Genomic DNA, 21,832 nt, shown 5'->3' with positions numbered 1-21,832 from the left:
ATCATAGGTACGTATATACGTACAGGAGAAACATAGTATGACTGGGGTTTGGGACCAGCGCAGGCTGGGCACCCGCTGGAGGCCTGGGAGCTTGCCCGGCGGATAGGAGTGGGCCGGGCCTACTGGACCAGAACGGAGAGCAGTCACCATTTGGCAAGCAGTGTTCCTCAGTTATTTCCTCTTACAGATAGCAATGCGATGCACCTTCTTGTACACACATAGAAAAGGAATTCTGTTGAAAATCTGTATTTCCTAAAAAAAACAAAAACCACAAGCCTCCTTCGTTCTTCCGGCTCAGGGCAGGAAGCGGCCTGTGGATGAAGCAAACCTCCGGACTGACCGCCTCACCTGCGGTTCTCCAGCTGCTGGGCGGCCAGGAGCGAGGCAGGAGGGAGCCTGCGTGCCTCCTGAGGTGGCTCTGCGCCAAAGCCCGTGGCTGCCGGCCGGAGGGAGGCGGACGCCCCTCGGAGGTCGCCCCTCACGTGTGATGGCCAGGCTGGGAGGGGCAACGCGTCGGCGTCCGTCCTCAGGTGAGTTCCGTGGCGTTTACCCGAGCCCGGGGCTGAGGCGTGTTAACTCAGATTTGCCCGGATGCAGCACCGGTTAGGCTGGTGATCTGTTGCAAGTTAGGGGGCCAGAATGATAATGGACGGCTGATGGTCAAGAGCCGCTCGGTGCCAGGCATGTCTCTGAAAGGCGGTGTGCTGAGTGTGTAAGCAGACTAAGCTTCCCTCCCTCCCTCCCTCCCTCTCTCTCTTCCTCCCTCCCTCCCTTCCTTCCTTCCTTCTTTCCTCCCTCCCTTTCTTCCTTCCTCCCTTCCTTCTTTCCTCCCTCCCTTTCTTCCTTCCTTCTTTCCTTCCTTCCTTCCTTCCCATGTGGTTTGTATTTAATCCTCTGGAAGTCTCTGTGTCAGGGAGGCTTTTCTTCTCTCCCCGTGTGGGACTTCATGTGGGCATCTCTTGCCAGAAATCAGACTTCGCTGGCAAGTAAGAGAAGCCATTTGAGTACAGACAAATACATCTCACTTCAACAAAGCTTTTCGGGTGTCACGGACGATGTGCGAGAAACCAGACAGCAAGCTATAGAAAATGCTCTTGAGAAAAGTGTTCTCCAGTCGATGGTTTTAGTGAGGCCCTTGCCACCCAATCTCTGGAGCTGGATAAGTTGAGGCCACCGCTTCACAGAGGAGAGTTTTGTTAGACCACAGCGAAAGGATTTAGAGAGGTCAAGGATTCGGTGCAGGCTGTGTGGGGCTCTTCCAGCTTGGGGGCTCAGAGCAAAATGCACAGGACTTGATCTGCTTCTCCTAAGAATGCTTATGGTGCCCGGTATTTGAAAAGTAGGTCAAGTAGATAAAGGTTTGTTTACATCGCCTCCACCTGAAGAGTATATTTTGGAATTGCTCCTCATTGCTTTCAGCGCCCTTTATGAAATTGGGTCAATCAACAGGTATTGTTAGAGGAACAAGCATATGCTTTTTTTTTTTTTTAAGATTTTATTTATTTATTTGACAGAGATAGAGATAGCCAGTGAGAGAGGGAACACAAGCAGGGCGAGTGGGAGAGGAAGAAGCAGGCTCATAGCGGAGAAGCCTGATGTGGGGCTTGATCCCAGGAGTCTGGGATCATGCCCTGAGCCGAAGGCAGACGCTTAACCGCTGTGCCACCCAGGTGCCCCAAGCGTATGCTTTTTTTGAGGGGATCAATAAAATTCTTGCTCGACTGACAGGTTTGATGTTGCCATAATAGCATTTGGCTTAAGAACCGAAAAAGCCTTGCCGTTGTGGAACTTGAGGTTGGGATTCAAGTGGGGAATGAGGGGAAGACTATGCGGAAAGGGTTGGGCCTTGGGAAGGGGTGGGGTTCCTAGGAGTTCACCACAGGAGATGCGGGATGATCTGGTTGGAAGTAGAAGTCTGTTGTGTTTTAAAAAGAAAGAAGGAAAGAAAGAAAGCATTGACATCAAAGAAAGACGAGAAAAGAGGAAAAGAGCTCATGAAGGGTGTGCGTGGTGGGGGATGGACCGACCTAGGATACGCTGGTCAATCTGGGCGCCGGGCGCTGCATATGGTCCACTGCTCATCCCTGGCACTGAGGGTCAGAGACTAGTGAGCAGGGCCCGGGGGAAACCGGTCACTGAAGGCATTCTGCCCAGAGACAGAAGTGGATTAGATCCCAACTGCACAGGACCCGGATTCTCTGGGCATTCATCCAGAGAAGCTTTCTGTGTGCAGGCTCTCCCCCTCCCCCCGTCCCCATCCCCATGGGTGTCCCATTTCCCATCACCTGTCCAGTCTCTCTGAACACCTTTCACGTCCTGAACTAGCTCAGTTCCATAGAGGAGCTTTTGTTAAGCATTCATTCGCATGTAAGATTTTTTTTCACCCTATGAAATTCTCTCAGCCTTCTGACATTGTCAAGTGCCTCAGTGATTGGCTTTGAACAACTGTGACCTTCAGCGGCCTGAGGACATGCAACACCATCCCTGTTGATCCTAGATTCAAGCTCAGGGATCCTTTCAGTCAACAGGAGGAAATACTAGAAAGGGATACGGGGTCCTCCCTTCCTGCCTTTGGGGGTCTGTAAACTGAGACCTGTTCTTCTGAGTAAGCTGCTTCTAGTCCATCTTGATTCCTGTTCCTCTAAACAGATCAATTTCCTGGAGATGCAGAGTAGTAGGCTGCCTGGCGTAGGAGTCAGAAAACCTGGGTTCACATTTCTGGTGTTGCTTCTACCAGATTAACTGCGTGTCCTTTGGCAAATCCTTCAGTAACTCCCCTTCGGTGAAAATGAAGGGGTCGAATCGAGATGCACACAGCTTTTAATAGCCTGAAAGAAGGAACCGAAGTTGCCAAGATTAAATTTGAAACGATTGGTCGATTGATTGGTCGTACAGATAGATGCTGGGAGAGAGCTGGCGTTGCTGTTCCTGTAGAAAAGGTTCAGATGCCTGTGGAGATAAAACAAAGGTGAGCTGGGGAGGCTGGTTAGCTTATCATCACAGGCCCACTGACAGAAGCTCAGCTTTCGCTATAAGGGAGATTAGAGTCCTGCTGTGCTCTGCATGAAAGGGCTATGGCATCTCCTGCCTCCAGTCAAGTCTGCCTCCAGGCTTCTCTCCAACCTGCAAACAGAGTGATTATTCTTAAAATCTAAGGTTGATTGTGTCACTGTCCTGCTTAACCAGCCTTTAAGAGCTCCCTAATGCCCTCAGAACAGTCTCGTGCACCATCCTTCATGATCTGGTCCCTGTTGTGCTGACCTCTCAAACCTACCTCTGGTCCTCCACAGCCTGGACTCTAGTAGTTCCAAACCACCGGCTGTTTCCGGACCTAGGCTTTCTCTTTCCTCTAGAATGCAGTTTCTCTCTCTCTCTCTCTCTCTCTCTCTCACACACACACACACACACACACACACACACACACACACACACACATACACATACACATACGGCATGTGCATGCTCCCACACAAGTATGTGCCCTGCCACCTGTCAGCTTCTCCATCCTCCGAGCTTTCAGAGTTCCCCACCCCCATCCATGCTGCCCCTATCACAGCACTTCCCACACCATAGAGCAACCGCCCGAGGCACTCCCTCCACCCTCCCATTCCAAGACAGCCCCTCAGGACAGGGATTGTGCTTTGCCTGTGCACGCTCAACATGTACCATTTTTTGGGGAGGCACTCAGTAGATATTTGTAGAACCTGTGGAAGGCGAGGGGAACAAGTGCATTCAGAGAAGAGGAACAAGGACGGTGAAGGCTGTGGAAATAAGGTTGACTGCCGGGAGAAGAGAGCGTCAGGGGTGGCGTGATAACTCACCACTCTGTCAAGGGCTGCCATGGGCAAGTGGGACATGGTTTATTCTAGCCTGTCCAGAGGGGAGAGTTAGCCTCTGGTGGGAGGGACACGGACACAGTGCAATCCACGAAGCAGCTTTGGAGAACACTATGGCATGTTCCGTTTTGATGCCTTTACAGAGAAGAGACAGCTTTCCTGGTGGCCTAGAGAGTTCCCTGGCCAAGAAGAGCCCCAGCACCATCCCAGAGCATGGTTAGAGGGATTGTTGTGTGGGGTGGGACGCTCATCCTGATTGTACAGAAGGTCCTTCGGTGCCTGGATTCGAAGATGTGCAGGTCCCGATAGCTCTGAAAGTCTGTGATAATCTCACCAGGCCACAATACTGCACAATCTAGAAAACTGAGCGATCATTCTAATTTCTAATTTCTCTTCCTTAGCAGCTTCAGGGCATTCTACCTATTCTAAATCCACCCACAATGACTGGTCCACTCAACTGTTCCCTCAGGGAAAGAAATAGGGAGCCACAGAAGTCCCATAATCTGTCCCAGTTTTTGCGGGTAATAATAAGAAGCTGAACTCTTGGGTTCCAGCTGTTAAAGCAGATGGCTTTCCCAGGGGACTGGGGATGTTTCGTGTTTCTCACCATTTTGCCTTCAGTCCCCACCTAAAGTGCAAGACTGCAACTACGACACAGTGGCCGGGGGCGGGGGGGTGTGGTGTGGCCCTGGGACTAGACTGTGTGACCTCAGAGAACTCACTTCCTCTTTCTGTGACTGACTCGGTTTCCTCATCTATAAAGTGGACATAAAAGCAGAATTAACCTTGTGAGGATAAGATGGAAAAGTACACGGGTATATGAAGTACTCAATAAACACTGCCTGGTGTTGTTCGTACTGGGTGAGGGCAGGACTTGGGAACACAGAGTCCAGGGCTAAAGGGGTAGTGCGGGCACCCCCAGCTGTTCTCTGAACAGCTCAGAAGTTCCTCAGAGCTTCCACTCAGAGCTGGGCCTGGGTGGAAGGGGCGGGAGACGACAACGATTGGCGCAGAACAACCAAATGGGGGTGTGTGCACCCAGACGGCACGGACATCCTGCCTTCGGTGGTCCTGAAACAACTTGTAATTTCTCTAGAAGACGGAGGGCAGGGCGGAGCAGGGTGGGGGTTGCACCCACAGCCTTCTGTCCTCCCTCTCCCTCCCCAGCAATTCCCTGCTTATGGATAGTCTTCCCACCAAGTGGAAGTTGGATACATCGATGATAAGCTTTTGAATCAGTAGTTTCTTTTCCTCTGAAGACAGGTTTCTTTTGCTGAAGACAGTCTCTTGTTCTCCAAGTTCCTACCCTCTGATGTGCTTACAGGGATGTTACTAGAAAACACACCATCATCCCGTGTGTGTAACACCTGACCACCTGACGTCTGGCCGAGGGACACAGTCAGAAAGGAGCAACAAAGTGGCAAAAAAAAAAAAGATTTGATTCTGATCTTCCTCCTCAGAAAGTCACCGGAATTCCAAGACCACTGAGGGCACAGCCCAGCTTTGGCCTGTTAGAGTCCAGGAGCCTCACACAGTTTTTAGCCACTACCCAAGTTTTCCTGAAGCTGGAGTCAGGGCCCCACGCGACTCCACCTCGGGGTGGCCTGTGCCAGCCACCATGGCCTCTGCCATTCCTGAAGCCACACCTCCTTTTTTGGAGTCCCTACCTGTGCCCAAGGTCACAGCTCTTCTCTTCGATGCCTCAAGGGGTTTTTGCTGTTTCAACTCAGAATCTTCTTTGTCAAGGACTTGGGATCGGTTCCCAATGGAGCCAGGGCCAAGGGACAGTTAACACTCCCCCCCCCATCTTGCTTAAAAGCCTTTGTCCTTCCTTTCTTCTAAGCCCGGATAGTGGAATTCATCACTGTCTCAGGATGAAGTCCTGCCTCCCCCAGGGCCCTCCCCAGGGAGGAGAAGGGAGGCATGCTGGTGCAGGAGGGCTGAAGCAATTCCACATCTGTGGATTGAGGGTTCCTGTCAGCAGAGTCCCTTTGGAAGCCTCTTTCTTGGTGCTGGAGTTTTATCTGACATCCTGCAGCTCAGCTGCATTCCCAACACCCTCACCCTCATCAAATAACTCCTGGTGGCCCTCGAGGTGGGCAGGGCTTCCAAAGGGACTCTGCTGACAGGAACCCTCAATCCACAGATGTGGAATTGCTTCAGCCCTCCTGCACCAGATTTCTCCAACCCCGAGAGAGTGTGATTATGAAGAAAGAATTAGAATTTTCCTTTTCATAATTCACAAAGCAGAAGACACTCCTTTTTTTTTTTTTTAAGATTTTTTATTTATTTATTTGACAGAGAGAGACAGCCAGCCAGAGAGGGAACACAAGCAGGGGGAGTGGGAGAGGAAGAAGCAGGCTCCCAGCAGAGGAGCCCGATGCAGGGCTCGATCCCAGGACCCTGGGATCACGCCCTGGGCCGAAGGCAGACGCTTAATGACTGAGCTACCCAGGTGCCCCACAAAGCAGAAGAAACTCTTACTGTTGATTTGACCCATGCTGGCTCCTAGCAGGGTTAAACTCAAACAATAATTGTTTACACTTAGAAAGAAAGAAAGAAAAACACCACCTCCCAGAGACTGAAATGCTAAAACACCTCCTTATAGGTTGTAGGGTTTTTGGTCTTAAATTTTTTCTGGTTTTTTTTTTGTTGTTGTTGTGTGTGTGTGTTTGCTGGTTTGTTTTTTCCCTAATGGCCACATCAATTCCTTTGAGGTGTAATGTGAGCCCTTTGCCTATTGTGTCCTTGAGGAGGATCAGAGGGAAGATGGTAGCTTGCCTTGGCTATTGCCCAGCACAGTGCAGTTCTCTCTGCCTGAGTTCTTATCCCCATCTCCCACTCTCGCTCTCCCCACCTCTCTCTTTCTATCTCTTTCTCTCACACACATACCTACACATTCACATTATTCCTGCGCGTATGTTTAGTTTGAAGCCATAATCACCTGTGTCCGACTTGGCTCCTAGAAGTGCAGAGGGAGCCCTGGGTATGCAATACCATAAACATATTTTCCCCAAGAGATGCTTATGCAGCGATCCAGACATTCTCATGCTCTGCCTTTTAATTAGTTTAGGGAGTTGTAACCTCACAGTGTGGGTGAGCTTGCCAGCTGTGCTTTTCGGGAAGTTATATGGTCTACTTTCCTCTGTCTCCTCCCCTGGAGTTAGGAAATTATAGAGCCAGCTCTTTTTGCTTGTCTTGGAAGTGTGTGTGCTGACCTTACCCCACAGAGCCCGGGACACTCCAGGGCCTTTCTGAGCCAGTGCTCAAACCCTTGGGGACCTGTGGTAACTCTCGGATCTCACGCCTTGCAGCCTGCTGGCCATGAACGGGCAGGAGAGGATGGCCTTTGAGCTAAAAGAGATGGTTTTCATCTGTGGTTGTTCACTTCTCATGGGTGACCTACTGTAGCCCCCCTGGGAACCAGAGGAGAGATTTTATGGCTCGAGGAGAACCTGCATCTCTTCCATAAAGGGCCCCATCCTGGAGGCTGCCAGATACCTTATCCCCATGAAAGGAGAGGCCCCGAAGAGCCTTTCCAGCTTTCCTCCTCCTGAGACTGCCCTATCTGTACATCCCCACAGAGGCCCCCGGGTGGGACATGGCTGAAAACAGATCCCTCATAGCTGCTGGCTTTTTAATTTAAACACAGTCCCCTCTTACTTTGTCTATGCATTCTTCCTTGGGGTGACCAGATCACACTTTTGGTCCCAGTTTACCTTTTCCACTTTACCGAAGTTCGGCACATCTCCCTTTTTAAATAAAGCGGGGGAGGGTGATGATGTTTTTCCTGGCATTCTCCCATAGATACTTGTCCAGCTCGGCTTGAAGTGGCCAGCGCCTGTCTGATGTGCCCCTGTGGACTATGTTAGCTTTGTACATCACACTTCTCAGCTGAAACCCACCAGGGAGCAATTTCCTTTCCTCGCTTATCTCATCCTTTGGCATGGATTCCACTACGGGTTGCCTTCTATCTGCATGCCTGTTTTTTTGGCGGCCGTCCACATCCCTCCTGCCTCCCTCTCAGTCTGTTGGGTAAGGCCTTGCCAGCCTCTCTCCTTGGCACGTGGCTTCTCCCCGAGGGTTTCTCTCTGCAAATAAGGTCATTAATCACTGCCCCGGCCACTGACTCTGATATTACGGCCTTGCAGGAAGCTGCTTGCTCACCACCTAATCCCACCCAGCAGGATGATGGTCACTGAGAACATCTCAGCAAAGGCCTGAGCCCCGCAACGTCCCTGCCCCCAGACTAAGGCAGAGCGCAAAAGGGCTCAGGACTCCTTGACAGAAAGTGTTTTCCACACCTAGAAATAGGTACTTTTGTAACCTCTAATTTCAGAAGATCTGCCTAATTGAAATGTTGCATTGGATGTTATGTATTTTTTTCAAAATAGAGTAAATCAAAGTTTCTATAGGTTTTTTTCATCTAATTTCTTAAAGGAGTAATGCGCACACATGGTTCAAATCCCCCAAAGTAGCAACTCTTATACACAGAAATTCTTTCTCCCAACCTCGTCCTCCTTCTGCCCAGTTTTCACCCTGAGTGCTTGGTTTCTTGTAGATCTTAGTTCTTGATGTATCTGGATAATCTTGGAATTATTCAACCGCCTTAAAAACAATGACATGCTGGCTAGTTAAATAGAAAAGGAGGCCTTTCAATCTGTCACCCATTTGCCATTTAGGATTCAGCTACCTGCCCCCCCCACCCCGTGGCTCTATGAATTCTGTCCTGAGGTCTTTCTCTTTCTCTATCTCTACAACATAGCCTTTGTAGTACTATGAATTTTTATCTCCGCCATCTTTGTCTAAGCGTCTTTGTTTCAGTGTCTTAAAGCTTAAAGCAGATTCCATTACTTAGGAGCTTAGTGAATTGGCCCCTAGTTAATCAGATAAGCACTAGAAAAATTCCCTGGAAACCTCCAACAGATAGACATGAAAGATCCAGCACAATTGGTTCATCATGACAGGATTCCAGCTGACACCATCCAAATGGAGGAGACCCTGTGGTTACCTAAATAACCTGAAGAGGGCTCAAGAAGGAGGGGAGCTGGGAGGGAAGTGTGCGAAGGCAGATGTGCCGGGCTGCCCAGGCGTGTGTGCGCTGAAGCCAGGGCTTCCTCTGGGCGGAGGTCAGCGGACCAGGCCGCAGGAGTGGCCAACATTCCTACAGTCAGAGAGAGGGTTCTTCCGCACAGGTAAACCTTTAGAGAGTTGGGGCCGCCCACTTCCTGGCACACTCACCTCCGGGTGTGGCTGGAAGGGCAGCTGGCAGCCCAGTGATTATCGGGACCATCTCTGAGACTGCCCAGGGCAGTCAGCCCCACACACACACACACACACACACACACGCACGCACGCACACACACACACACACACACGCTCGCACGCCTAGTGCCACCTAATCCGTCTGTCCCAACTTTTCACTTCTCTGAAGTGCTTTTAAGTCACTGCCCCACATGGTTCCACAGGGTTCTGTGTCGGTCCGGAGGAGTCACCTGTGCAGTTTGATGGCTCAACTGTGGAGCCGGAGCCTCCTCTGTGTAAACTTTCTGTGTGTTTGACCTGCTGCCCCACAGATTTCTGACCCAGTGCTGCATTTAACGATGCCGCCTGGTGATTACGGAGCTGGCGCCAGGAACCACAAGATTCAGAATGACTGAGAACGGGAAAGATGGCTGTGGTCTCACGGAAGCATTAACTTTCATTCGTGAACCTGTAAAAGCTGGCATTCTTATATGGTATATATGATTTATGTAGTAATATCATATTAAGTATTTAATTAACAAGAAAATGTCACCCCCAAGCCACATCCAGCGGAAGTAGATGATTGCACTTTGTACCAGGGACACACGAAGGGAAAGCAAGTACTTGGCCTTGGGTCAAATGACCTGGTCTCTAATTAGGAGCTGGGAGGAGGCAGCAGTGACCCCTTCCCCGAGGACTAGCTCCTGGGGTGTCCGTTCTAGCTCATGCCTGACGTTAGGGAGATTGTCCAGCCTCTGAGCGGGAACAGCCCGGAGCTGCCTGGCTTACGGGTGAGTGCCTGTGAGACAGGAGATGCAAACACACAGGTATGCCACAGCTGGAAGGACACCTCCCCCGAAGGCTGTGGGGTGGAGTCCCAGAGGTTGGGACTGTGGAAGAAAGACTGGGTCTGTGGATAAAGAGGATGGGTGAGGCCTGAAAGGTGCTGAGTGGGAGACGCCTGGGGGATGTCTGAGTGGAGGGCCAATGGCATCCATACTTGAGAATCATCACATCATGAAACAGGAAGGCATGGGAGCCTGGAGGTGTGTGGGAGCCTGGAGGTGTGGGTGGATTGAGAAGAAAGCTAAGGATGAGCCCCGGGCAGCTGTCCATAAGTAAGAGGCCAGGACTTCTGTGGACAAGGCACAGTTAGGGTGGGAGTGATGCTCTGGGGCTTGGGCCTATGTCTGAGGGCTGAAGAGGTAACTCCTGTGGGTGGGGTGTTCTGGGTGGAGTGCAAGAGCTGTGGGAGCGATGCAGGGGACAGGTGCCTGGCTGAGGCATGGTCAGAAGCCTTCATGGCCTCTCGATGTTCTCAGCCCTGCCTGCAGACTGCCAGCGGTGGGTAGGGAGCAGGAGGCAATGAATGTGGACTTTCAGTGGAACTTTGCAGATCCACATGTGAACCATGGGTCAGTGATCCAGTGGATGGGTGATGTGTAGTCCAAGGGACTGTCCTTGGTGGGTGGAGTCATGGTGGGCATTAGAGACGGGTGGAGTGTGTGGTGGGCCTGAGTCCCGGGCTATTCCTGCCAGCTGGTTGTGCCCATCTCTCCCCAACTCCACATTCAGGGATGCCATAGTCACATCCTGAAATGGGCCGTGGTGGGAGGACTGACACCACAGAGACTGACTGGCAAATGTTAGAAATCAGGGCTTTATTTTGCAGAGATGCAGTTGTTAAACCTTTAGCAGCACACCACTGGGGGCTAGGGAAGTAAAGGGTGCCTGTCGGCAAGTGGAAAGGGAGGAGTTTAAAATGAGGGGCCTGCAGCACTAGGGAGTTTACACTGTATCTGGAGAGCGGGAGAGAGCCATTGAGAAGAGATATAATTATGGTGCATTGCTTGAGGGGGTGGTGTTTGTAACCCTGTTTGCCTGGATTCACATGCTAGCTCCTCCACTTACTAGCTGTGTGATCTTTGGCAGTTTACTTAACCTCTCTGGGCTTTGGTTTCCTCATCTATGAAATGGGAGAAATAATGCCTGCTTCATAGCGTTACTGTGAGCTTTACACAAGTTCTCCAGGTGGAGCACTTAGAACAGAGCTTGGCATGCAGTGAGCATTCAGTAAGTGTTAGCTATTACGGGAACATTCAGACCAGTAGCTGACATGATCATATCTGTCTTTTGGAACAAATACTTCAGTGTGGAGAACAGACTGAAAGGGGCAAGACAAAAGGCAGGAAGAACAGGAAAGAAGCAGTAATTAGACCAGAGGTGGTGGGAGCCTGAAAAGGTAGAGGGAAGAGAAGAGGTTTGGGGCCGCACAGGTGGGATGGAGAGGGCTGGAAACACGATGCAGGAGGTGAAGAGAGAGGAAGAGAAGTTGCAGCCAGCAGGGGTGATCAGGAAAGCGTTGAAGAAAGGGGTGGCTGTCAGGCTGGGTCCTGAAGGGTATCTCGGCAGAGAAGAGGGAGGAGGACCCGATGTGTAGAAGCCGTGTGAGAAGAGAACCAGGGGTTTTGAGAGACTGTTGACATTCATAGGTTTTCAATAAACATTTATCATTGGATTTTTTAAATGTTTAGTCGATGCAGCTGGAATGAAAACTGAAGGAAAAGCAGTAGTCTTGAGAAAACCGAACTGACCCGTGAGGTTCCTGCGGCGCTCTGTGCCTCCAGAACCTGCCGAAGCTACTCGCTGACAGGCCCAGGTGCCGCTCCTGACCTGCCCAGCATGCAGCCTCCCAGCCGAGAGCCGCTCGCCCCTCCTGGGTGCCCACATGCCTTGGGGCTTAGGAACTAGCCAAACCCTGGAGGGTTAAACTTTTCGGTCTTTCACGAGGGGGAGAGAGCTCTTTCCTGTCTACACTGCACCTGGCTTTTGGAGCCTTCCTGTTGTCACAATAGCTCTTTGTTGGTGGCAAAGGCTCTTTCAACCAGTGGGGCAATATTTCACCCTTGCCACACTTTGAACACTGTTGCCAGGAGCTGGCTAACTGTGTCACAGGCTTCACGTTGCATCAGCCTGTCCTCTGTGAGATTAGTTTGGGGGATAACAACAAGCTGCTGTTATATCTGCATAGTCGCATAGGGGACAGATAATGGAGTGAGCTCTTGGCTGGGGCGTGCAGGCCTGGAACCTTCCACAGTGCACCTGCCCCAACCAACCACTCTCCTAATGGCCAGGAGACCAGTTGGCAGTGGCAAAGTGTGGGACTTTTCTCCCATTCTGTTCTCACACAGCCTCTCCTCAGCCACCATCCACTGTCCCTCCTGCCAAATGAGATGGAAAAATAAAGATGCGACAATGGTGCCAAGTGGGTGAACAGAGAGTGGGGAGCCAACTGGACCAGACTGAGTGACTTGGTGAATTCAACTTATTTGGAGGAAGAAGATAAATACGTATAAGAAAGATAAAAAGTTAGGCAGAGGGATGCCTGGCTGGCTCAGTCATTTGAGCGTCTGACTCTTGGTTTTAGTTCAGGTCATGATCTCAGGGTCATGGGATCGAGCCCCCTTTGGGCTCTGTGCTCAGTAGGGAATCTGCTTGAGATTCTGTCTCCCTCTGCTCCTCCCCCTGCTCATGTGCTCTCTATCTCTCCCTCTCTGAAATAAATAAATACATCTTAAAAAAAAATAAAAGGCAGACATTGTGCCTAGCTTTGGTCAGTATTTCTCAAGACATTTTTCAGATATTCTCCTCCTGGGGTCCCCGTGAGTCAGTCATGCTTTAAAAGTGACATACACCAGGAAGCTTAAAGCAGAGTTGGGTACAATAACTTTTGGGAATCTAGGGAAGCGGTATAGATTGATTGCTTGATTGATGATCGATTGGTCGATTGATGATTTATTTCTTTATTTAAGAGAGAAAGAGAGCAAGGGTAGGAGCAGAGGGAAAGGGAGAGAGAATCCCAGGCAGACTCCACCCTGAGCACGGACCCCAATCGGGGCTCAATCCCACAACCCTGAGATCAGGACCTGAGCCAAACCAAGAGTCAGATGCTTAACTGACTAAGCCACCCAGGAGCCCTAAGTGGTGTAGATTTAGACCATCCTAGAACTAGCTCCCAATTAGGGACTTTTCTCAGGTGAATCATCTGGCTGTGTTGGCCTCTCCACTTGAGCTTCAGGCAGGTCATCTGGGCTCCCTCCCCAAGACGGCAGCCAGTTCATCAGCTGCAGTCCAGGTCCGCCCAGCGGCACCCAGCTGATACTTATTCTTTTCCAACCACTGGTGGCGCTGCCTGGAAACTCTCCTTCTCTCCTCCCCTAGCCTCACCTACTGACAGGTCAGGCCAAGGGGTTGACCTGAAACAGTGGTAACGAGGCCACAGCTTCATTCTCTTCTTTCCCTGGTCCCTGGCAGAAATGTGCTGCCCAGATTTCTCTTCAGAACAGAGGCACTGATTCTCCTGGCCGCCAGGAGTGTTGTCCACTGAGGGGAGTGCAGCTGGGTCCCTGCCTCGTCCAAGGTTATACCCCCAGCCCAGGGATAGGTGTATCCAGTGACTGGGTGATGCCGAGGCTCCGGGCTCTAGGTCTTTTGCCTCCATTCAGGACCTCTCTGAAGGGCCAACCCAGCTTCAGAGCTCCCTGTGGGATCAGCTGAGGCCTCTGTTACACCTAGACACTGACCATCCTATTCCTGAGCCCTCTTCCCTCACTCCCCTGACCATACTGACTTTCTGACCTGGGGCCTGCGCTGAAACCATAGCTGGTCACCGCATACGCCTCACTTCCTCCCTGACCCCAGAGAGGCCTGTACAGCTCAGTATCTCTCCCTCTCCCGTGCCAGGCGACCCTAGAAGCCTAGAGTACAAATTTTCTAAGGCCAGGCACCCCTACGTTTGAGGCTAACTTTTACACGCAGCCTGGCACAGCAGCCACGGGAACGCAGGGGAGGAGTTGTAAATGCCACGGGACTCTCTGAGTGCTGTTCATGCCAAAAATCATTCCAGTCCTTTCCAGAGGCTGTACCTGGGCATTCCCTGGAGTGTGCTTTATGAAGGGGGGACAATAGACACAGACATACTTCTGTCCAAATGATATATTACCTCTTAGGAACCAACTTAGCCCCCTTCGATTTCTATTAATGTTTTTGTTTAAAAATAAAATGTATGTTAAAATATATATTTTATAATTTCAGTTGAAGTTGGAAAATAAGCATATGATACTAATCTGCTTCATCAGCTTTTTCACCAAACCTGAGAGCTCCCAGGCAGTAGGAAAAGGAAATGCAAAGTTTACAATAACCTGTATAATATAAAGTAGATGATAGGGTCTCCAGATTAGCCAGGGGGGCTGGTTTCTAGAATGTAGGGAAGGAAAGCTCTGTACTAGTTGGAGGATTGGTGTTGCAGAGATAGAATAGAGGGAAGATATTTAGGAGTGAGTCCTCCCAGAATAACCCTTGGATGACCTGGGCCAGACATTATTTTCTAGAAGAGGGGAAACTCATGCTAGTAAGGACACTAACACACAGGATGGGAAAAAACCTCTTCTGGAACACTGCATGCAGTTAAAAAGCACCTTCATTTGGTCCTTTGTTGTTACACGTAGCTGTAAAATTCTGATGGTTAATTCTGTGCATTTTGTCTGTGCCGTTGACAGTTCTCCAGCACCTACTCAAGTTATCAGAGGCTCTAGATAGAGGGCCACACAGCTCGTGTGACCGGGACATATTCTCCTCTCTCTTACTTGTCAAGGGCAGTGAACTTCAGCTGCAGGCTGGCTCCCGCCTGTGGGGATTCCCGCGCTGTTTGGTCTGAGCCCTGGAATCAATGTGACTCCAGATAACCCTGATATGGAGTATGTAACAAAAAATTAAAATGATACAAAAGCCCCTGTCATCAGATATCATCTTGGTGAGTTGTACATGATTAAATATTTCCTCCTTTCTGGAAGGCATGCGTGCCCTTGCATGCACGTACACACATACACACTTTCACTCCGTATGTCTTTATATATTTATAAATTTCTTACTCTTCATCCACATCGTGGTGATAAAAGTCTGGCTCAGCTTTGCTTCTGAGATGTGTTGTGTGGTCCAGTGATAGTATGCAGGGCTTCCAGAAAGACGAAGCGGGGCAAACATGGAAGGCACTCCCACCGATAACTGATAACTGTAATTCCATCATTTGTTTTCTGATTACGCTGCATCTTGCCCTTCGTGTTCAGAGAAAAAAGGAAGGTTGAGCTTTGGAGCTGGGCTCTCAATGATCCCTGTGTTGACAAGACCCAAGCTGAAGGCATACAGTAGGACAAGGGTGTGTTTTTTCCCGGAAGGCTGACTGAGCAGTTCTCCAAATGTTTGCAAGTACAGGGCAAAATTCCATCCAGCCTTCAAACCTTGAGCCAAGACTCAGCACTAACAAAGCCAAAAGTTTCATTTCTTTGACTGTGGGAGTGCTGCAATCAGCCTTTAAATGGCCATTCAGTTTGAAGTTCAATAAGCACTTTGATTGGGAAACACTTTTACTGAGGGGTGAAAAGTCCTTGGCTTTAAATGGCACATGATGAGCGGTGCCCATGTCACGGTACGGGCACCACATTCTCCCCTGCCAAAGGTGACTCCCTGGATGGAACATCTTGGTCGCAGAGCCAATGCCTGGTCTAGAATAGGGGCGTACGTGTGTGTGTATGTGTGTGTTGGGAGGAAGGGGCAAAGCTGTGGGAGAATTTTTTATTCCTTCTCTGCAAAATCTCCTGTGATTTACGTCATAGTAAAGTACCCTTAAGTCCATATGCAAAAGAGCCCAAATGCCCCCGTCCCCACCACCATCCAGTAGTAGGGGACTGTGTCAGCTGGTAGGTGTCTGGTCTTCCAGTACTGGGAAGTAAGATGTGTAGGCTCTCAGGCTCTCAGACCTGTGGTTTGAACTGCCTTTTGAAGCTCTAAGTGGAAGTAGTCCCTCCTCCCCCCCACCAGATCTGGGATGGTCGTGAGTGTGCGGGTATGTGGGGGGGAGGTGTGTGTACCTAAAGCAGAGGAAATTCTGCAGGAGGGCTGCCTCATGAGAGAAAGCCAAGAACACAGGCCGTGCAAAGAGAGGCTGTTGTATCACCATGATGGAGAAACAAGCCTCCAGGAGCTGGTGGTACACCCATCCAACATTATGAAACCAGCTGCTATTCACTTTAGATCTTTCACCAAAAATGTAGCTTCACCTTTGTGCCTCCCCCGCACAGGGCTGGGTGTAACACCACCCAGGTAAATACATGAAACACAGTTTGGAAACAGAAGATCTGGATTTGAATCTCAGCTGGCCCTCCCCACCATGGACTTGGAGCAAGACCACTCCAAAATTATTTCTTCATGTGTAGACGGGAATAAGACCTACTTCAGAGCATCTTCAGGTTGAACCGACCAGAGCCAACGAACGTGAAAATGTTCTGTGAATTTAAAGCACTGGAGAAAGAAATAGTATTATTATTACTGAAGAGATTAACTTAGCGCAGTTCACCACATGGTGAATGTGAGAGAGCAACCAGAGAGGTGACGGTCATGGTAATGAACAAATCGCCACCACTACGACCGGTACACTATTCTTTTCCTAAACAAACCACAAATGGACAAAATCTTGCCAGAGTTCGAAGACAACCATGCCTTCCGCTCTGTCAGCTTCTGGATCTATGGCTAGCAGTCCCCTCTCTAGGGAAAAGGGTAGATGAGGCTCTTTCGCTATTTATGTGGGGTGTGGCTGTGCGTGTAGCCGGCCCACACCCTGCCCTCATCGGCTCCGGGCGGTTCTCAGCCTTTCCCCTTGAGACGCCAAACAGATGACACAAGTGTGGCATTTACCACATTGCCCCTTTCCAGGGCTTTTTTCCTGTCCGGACCAGTGAAAGCAGCAATATGGCACATAGAACCACAAGTCCGCTCTTCGTTCCAATCTTTGGTACTTCCTGTTATCGATAGCACATTACTTGTGACACGTCTCACAACTGATGGACACCTGTTGGTGTACCTAGACGTTGACAGAGAACTAACGTCTTCACCTGTGAGTGAGGAATTCGTCTTCTGCCTCAAGTCACTTAGTATTGCCGATGCCCAGCACACGCTAGAAGCTCGATGCTGCTGGAGCCTGAGTAGGAGAAACCTCCCCGCTCCTCACACATGAGCTCTGCGGCCATTCCACCTGCCGAGGTGCTAGCTGCTTAGTCATAGCCTTTTTAGGAGCACTGCAGTCACGTGTCAGAGCACCAGCCATGGATTCTACAGGGGATTTCACTGCTGGGACAAATGAGCCAGCTCCCTCACACTCTGTGGATTGACCGTTGTAAGTGGAAAAATGAGTGCCTAGCTTCTTTCTCATCTGCCTTTAAAGAGGGTGGCCTCTTGCCAGTGAGAGGTACCTGGGGTTTGGGCTTGGGGAGGGTACTGTTCAGAGAATACGTGTGAAAAGCCAGAGTAGATCTGTAAGTGGATGGCAAAGAGGCACATTCTGGGTGCTGTTCCTAAAGGCATTCGAAGACAAATGTTTTCACCTAGGGCCTTTGGGTGGGTCTGCAGATTCAAGGCAGCTGTGGGTATTGGGGCCAAAGCTGGCATGGGTTTTCCCTTCTCACCGGGGAAGGCCTGCCAGGGCAGCAGCCTGAGCTGCACACCCACGTGTAGGAGCAGTTTGGAGGCTGACGGCCCAGAAGAGCTGGCACTGGTGTGTGGAGAACCCTCTAGATAAGTTGTCACAAGTGTGCTAATGGTTCTGGCAGCCAAGAGCAAATGGGTCACACAGTATGTTTTTGAGATTAGGATGTGTGAACGGGTTGCACTGTAAATTGTTATTTTCTCTCAGCAGCTCAGAAAAAAACTAGATCTGATGGGCTTGGCCTATAAGGCAAAGCAGGGCTTCTGAGATAATGCTACGTGGCTGTTTCAGCATTAGGGGTAGGCATAATGGCTGCCAGCAAAATGCTAGAAACCTCCCTGGTGATGCCAGGCCAGTTTAAAAGTTGACCAAGTCAGAAAGATGAAGAAGTTTTATTACATCTCTTGAAAGAAGGGGATGGTAAGTGGCAAATGGGAAAAGAGAGAAACTGGAGGAACCAAACAAAAGGGGCATAAGAGGAAGACCCTTGTGGTGGAAGTCCAAAGGTTTGCCTTGGTGGTCTGGCTGTCACCGCCACATGGGAGGACCCAGCCATAGCTCAGGGGTGGGCTTTGCAGTCAGGCCAGACCTGAGTGTCTGGCCTCGCCCTGCCACCTAGTCCCTGTGGAACTTAGCTAAATCATTAGCCACTCTGATTATCCATTTCCTTGCCGTGAGATGGGAAAATCATGACTTCCTCACTGAGTTCTGGTCAGGATGAAAGAAAACATGGGCCATGCTTGCCATTGTACCCGGTACAGAGTCAGTACGGTGCTTGGTGGGCTTGGTGGTATTCCTGTGGTTGCTGTGATCATAGGTACCTGGGATGGCTGTTCGTTTTACCACTGCCATGTAACAAATAGCACAGATTTTCGTTGCAAAACAAAACCAACCATTTTATTACGCTCATGGATTCTCTGGGTCAGGAATTCAGAAAGGGCACAACAAGGATGGCTCATCCCTATTGCATGATGTCTGAGACATCAACTGGGAAAGTTTGAAATCTGGGGTGTTGTCATGGCTGAAGGCTAGAATCATGTGAAGGATCACTCCCTCTCATGTCTGGTGCCTGGCCTAGGACAGACTTGAAGATTGGGGCAGCCAGCATGTGGCTCCCCTCCAGCATGGTGGTCTCAGGGTAGCTGGACTTGTAATATGGCACCCAGCTTCTCCCAGAGTGAGTGTCCCAGGAGAACCAGGTGGAGGCTGTGTTAAAGAATGTGTAGACATGATTTAAAACCACCAAAATGCTGTAGAAAAGAATAAAGTATGCCTTATGCTTATAGTTCAAAAAACCCACTCACTTAGGGGTGCTTAGGTGGCTCAGTCAGTTAAATGTCTGACTCTTGGTTTCGGCTCAGGTCGTGATCACATGGGTTGTGGGATTGAGCCCTGTGTTGGGCTTCATGCTCAGAGGGGGATCTGCTTGAAGATTCTCTCCCTTTGCCCCTCCCTCCACTTGCACGCGCACATGTGTTCTCGCTATCTCTCAATATAAATAAATAAATCTTAAAAAAAGAACAACCCACTCACTTAATCTGCCCAGTAGCTTTAAGAAGTGGGCTGACAAGTATTATGACCCCATTTTGCAGATAAGAGAACAAGCTCAGGGAGGCCACTTATTCCCATGAGCTGCAGAACCAAGTGTATTATATGAGATGCTCTTTCTGGCCCCTTTCAGCTCTACGCTGTGGTTTTCTGTTCCTTGCAGAGGGAGAAGTCCTGAAAAGTTGGCTTTAGTGAAGGAAGCAGTTTGACCGGACCTCTGTGTGCTATTGCAACAATTTCTGTGACTTCCTGGGGCAAACTGAATTGCTTCCACTTAGCCCACACCTGGATTCTGAAAGCAGCTAATTTTAGATTCCTTGTTTCAGTGCCAAGCATCAAAGGAGAGTTGAAAGAACAATCTTTGCTCAATTGGAGTACAAATTCTTTCAATTGAGACCAATTCTTTTTTTTTTTAAAGATTTTTTATTTATTTATTCAACAGAGATAGAGACAGCCAGCGAGAGAGGGAACACAAGCAGGGGGAGTGGGAGAGGAAGAAGGAGGCTCATAGCTGAGGAGCCTGGTGTGGGGCTCGATCCCATAACGCCGGGATCACGCCCTGAGCCGAAGGCAGACGCTTAACCGCTGTCACCCAGGCGCCCCATCAATTGAGACCAATTCTGGTGCCTCATCTTAAGATAAGCAAACCCCATTTATTACATATCTTTAAGCTGAAACATGTTAACCAAAGCAGGAGAAGCAAAAAATCAAGATCACCTTTAAGCAAATGACTCACTGAGCAAGTAAATACCAAGAACGGAGATTTTTATGAGTATAAAATTACTCCATTTGTGCAGGTGCAATTTACTTTACTCAATACTTGTGGTCCTGATTTGGTGAGTGAAAATTTAACATTTTTGCATCTTCTGTTTTAATTGACTTGGGAGTTTTATAAGAATGAAGAATTTCCTGGTAAAAGACTCCTGTGAAAATGTACTTCCTAATTTCAGTCTTATAAATTTGGGTTTCCAGAAATTAGATTTTCTTAAAGTGTGGCCAACCTGTATCACAGAGTTTCCTAGTCACTGCTAAAGAATCTGATCTTAGAAATTTATTATTTTCTATTGTTGACATGTCCTCTTTGAAGATTCCATTAACCTACTTTGTTTTCTGTTACTTTAGTCATGATTAAAAAAAAAAAAGTATTGGGAAGGCTGAGAAAAAAGGAGAACCATGAAGGAACATTGAACAAACATAAATCCAAGCCTATTCTTCTCCAGTGGCTTTGGAAGCCTAAGTAAGCGATGAGTACAAAATTACCACCATCACTTTTGTCATTTTTCTGTTGAAGGATACATAACACCTTCATTATGCCCAGCGTTGTGCTGTGGGGAACAAAAGAGGCATATGATGCCATTCATGCCATACCTACCCCTGTATGTCCCAATCTGGCAGGAGGGCTGAGACACACACTGGCCACAGTGAATAAGCCATCTTCCTATTCAGCAGTATATCAAGCAAGAATATCGTTCCAGGTACATGATGCTATTGAAGAATAAACAGATCTGCATATCAAGTGCTGTTTAATATGCAGCACAAACAATAAGGACAAAAGGGGAATTAGCGAAGGAAGAAATAACATTAAAGCCCTGCACTTGTGAAACTGTTAAAACAGTTTCATAGCCATTATTTTATTTCTGACAACAACTTTGGAGGTAGTCTGAGCCAGCATCATAACCCCTGTTTTGTGAATGAGGAAATTGAGTCTCCGAGAGGATAAGTGACTTTGATCTCGGGCATCTCATGGACATGAACCCAGCGACTCTAACTCCAAATCGGATACTCTTTTCCTACATAACACTGACCCCTAGGGTGGCAGCCTTTCAGGGAAGGTTTTCGTAAGAGGAGACTTGAATTGTCCTTGAAGGAGGGGCGAGAGATGGGCACTCTGAGAAGAGTGGGCATTGGAGGAACTTGGGAAGCTCCACCAGAGACAAGGGACAGGCACGCAGCAGGCGGGAAGCAGTAGGCCAGCCTGGCTGTATGGAGGGTTCTCATGGGGGAGTAAAGTAGAGGAAGTCTGAACAGAGGGAGGTTGGCTGGTGGAAAGAGGTCTGGATCTCTGGAACAAAAAAGAACCAGAGCCACTGAAGCCCAAAGTGATATGACATATTTTTAACAATACTCAGTTGGGGGCAGTCATTCTGACCTTGGGCTGTGGAAATGACCTAAAATATGGAAAACCAATTTGCACAATGATCATCAAAGCTTTATCAGCACCAAACATGCCAATAGGAGTTTGCTAGGTTACCTTAGGCTACCTTAGGTTCTCCCCTGAGTGCCAAAATTTTGCATTTAGGGGTAGGAATGTGCTTCTAGACACATGAATATTTGTGAATGAGCATCCTATGAGATCATTATATCTAGTCCCCAAAGAGATATGTTCCTGACATAATTTATTTCCATTGATCAACATTTCCTTGGGATTGATTGGGCCATGTTTTTATCTTCTTCACATCCTATAGAACTGTTCTGATGAAGAACCTGGTCGGGCTACACACACACACACACACACACACACACACACACACAAACACACACCCCAGTGTAGACACAGCACACTCACAAGCTAATATTCAGCAGGTTATCTAACCATTAAAATAACTCCACGTTTGTTTTTCTTTGGAAAGCTAACTTGCTGTTTATTGTGAGTTAAGAGACTGTCATC

The 21,832-nt window shown here is 49.1% G+C and overlaps 1 protein-coding gene across 2 annotated transcripts in view; it reads left to right on the top strand.

Annotated features, from left to right (window-relative positions):
* Nucleotides 1-314: 314 nt before the first annotated feature.
* Nucleotides 315-21,832, top strand: part of BCAR3 (BCAR3 adaptor protein, NSP family member) — a 201,155-nt gene continuing 179,637 nt past the window's right edge. The window contains exon 1 of one of the 2 annotated variants that reach the window (XM_034653930.1): nucleotides 315-530. In XM_034653930.1, coding sequence (XP_034509821.1) covers nucleotides 488-530 — 43 coding nt within the window. In that variant the 5' untranslated portion in view covers nucleotides 315-487. The remainder of the gene's footprint in view (nucleotides 531-21,832) is intronic. The other variant, XM_034653929.1, reaches the window with a different exon arrangement.

Source organism: Ailuropoda melanoleuca, chromosome 2, assembly GCF_002007445.2.
Source record: "Ailuropoda melanoleuca isolate Jingjing chromosome 2, ASM200744v2, whole genome shotgun sequence".
NCBI lineage: Eukaryota > Metazoa > Chordata > Mammalia > Carnivora > Ursidae > Ailuropoda > Ailuropoda melanoleuca.
This window is presented reverse-complemented; position numbering and strand designations above follow the sequence as displayed.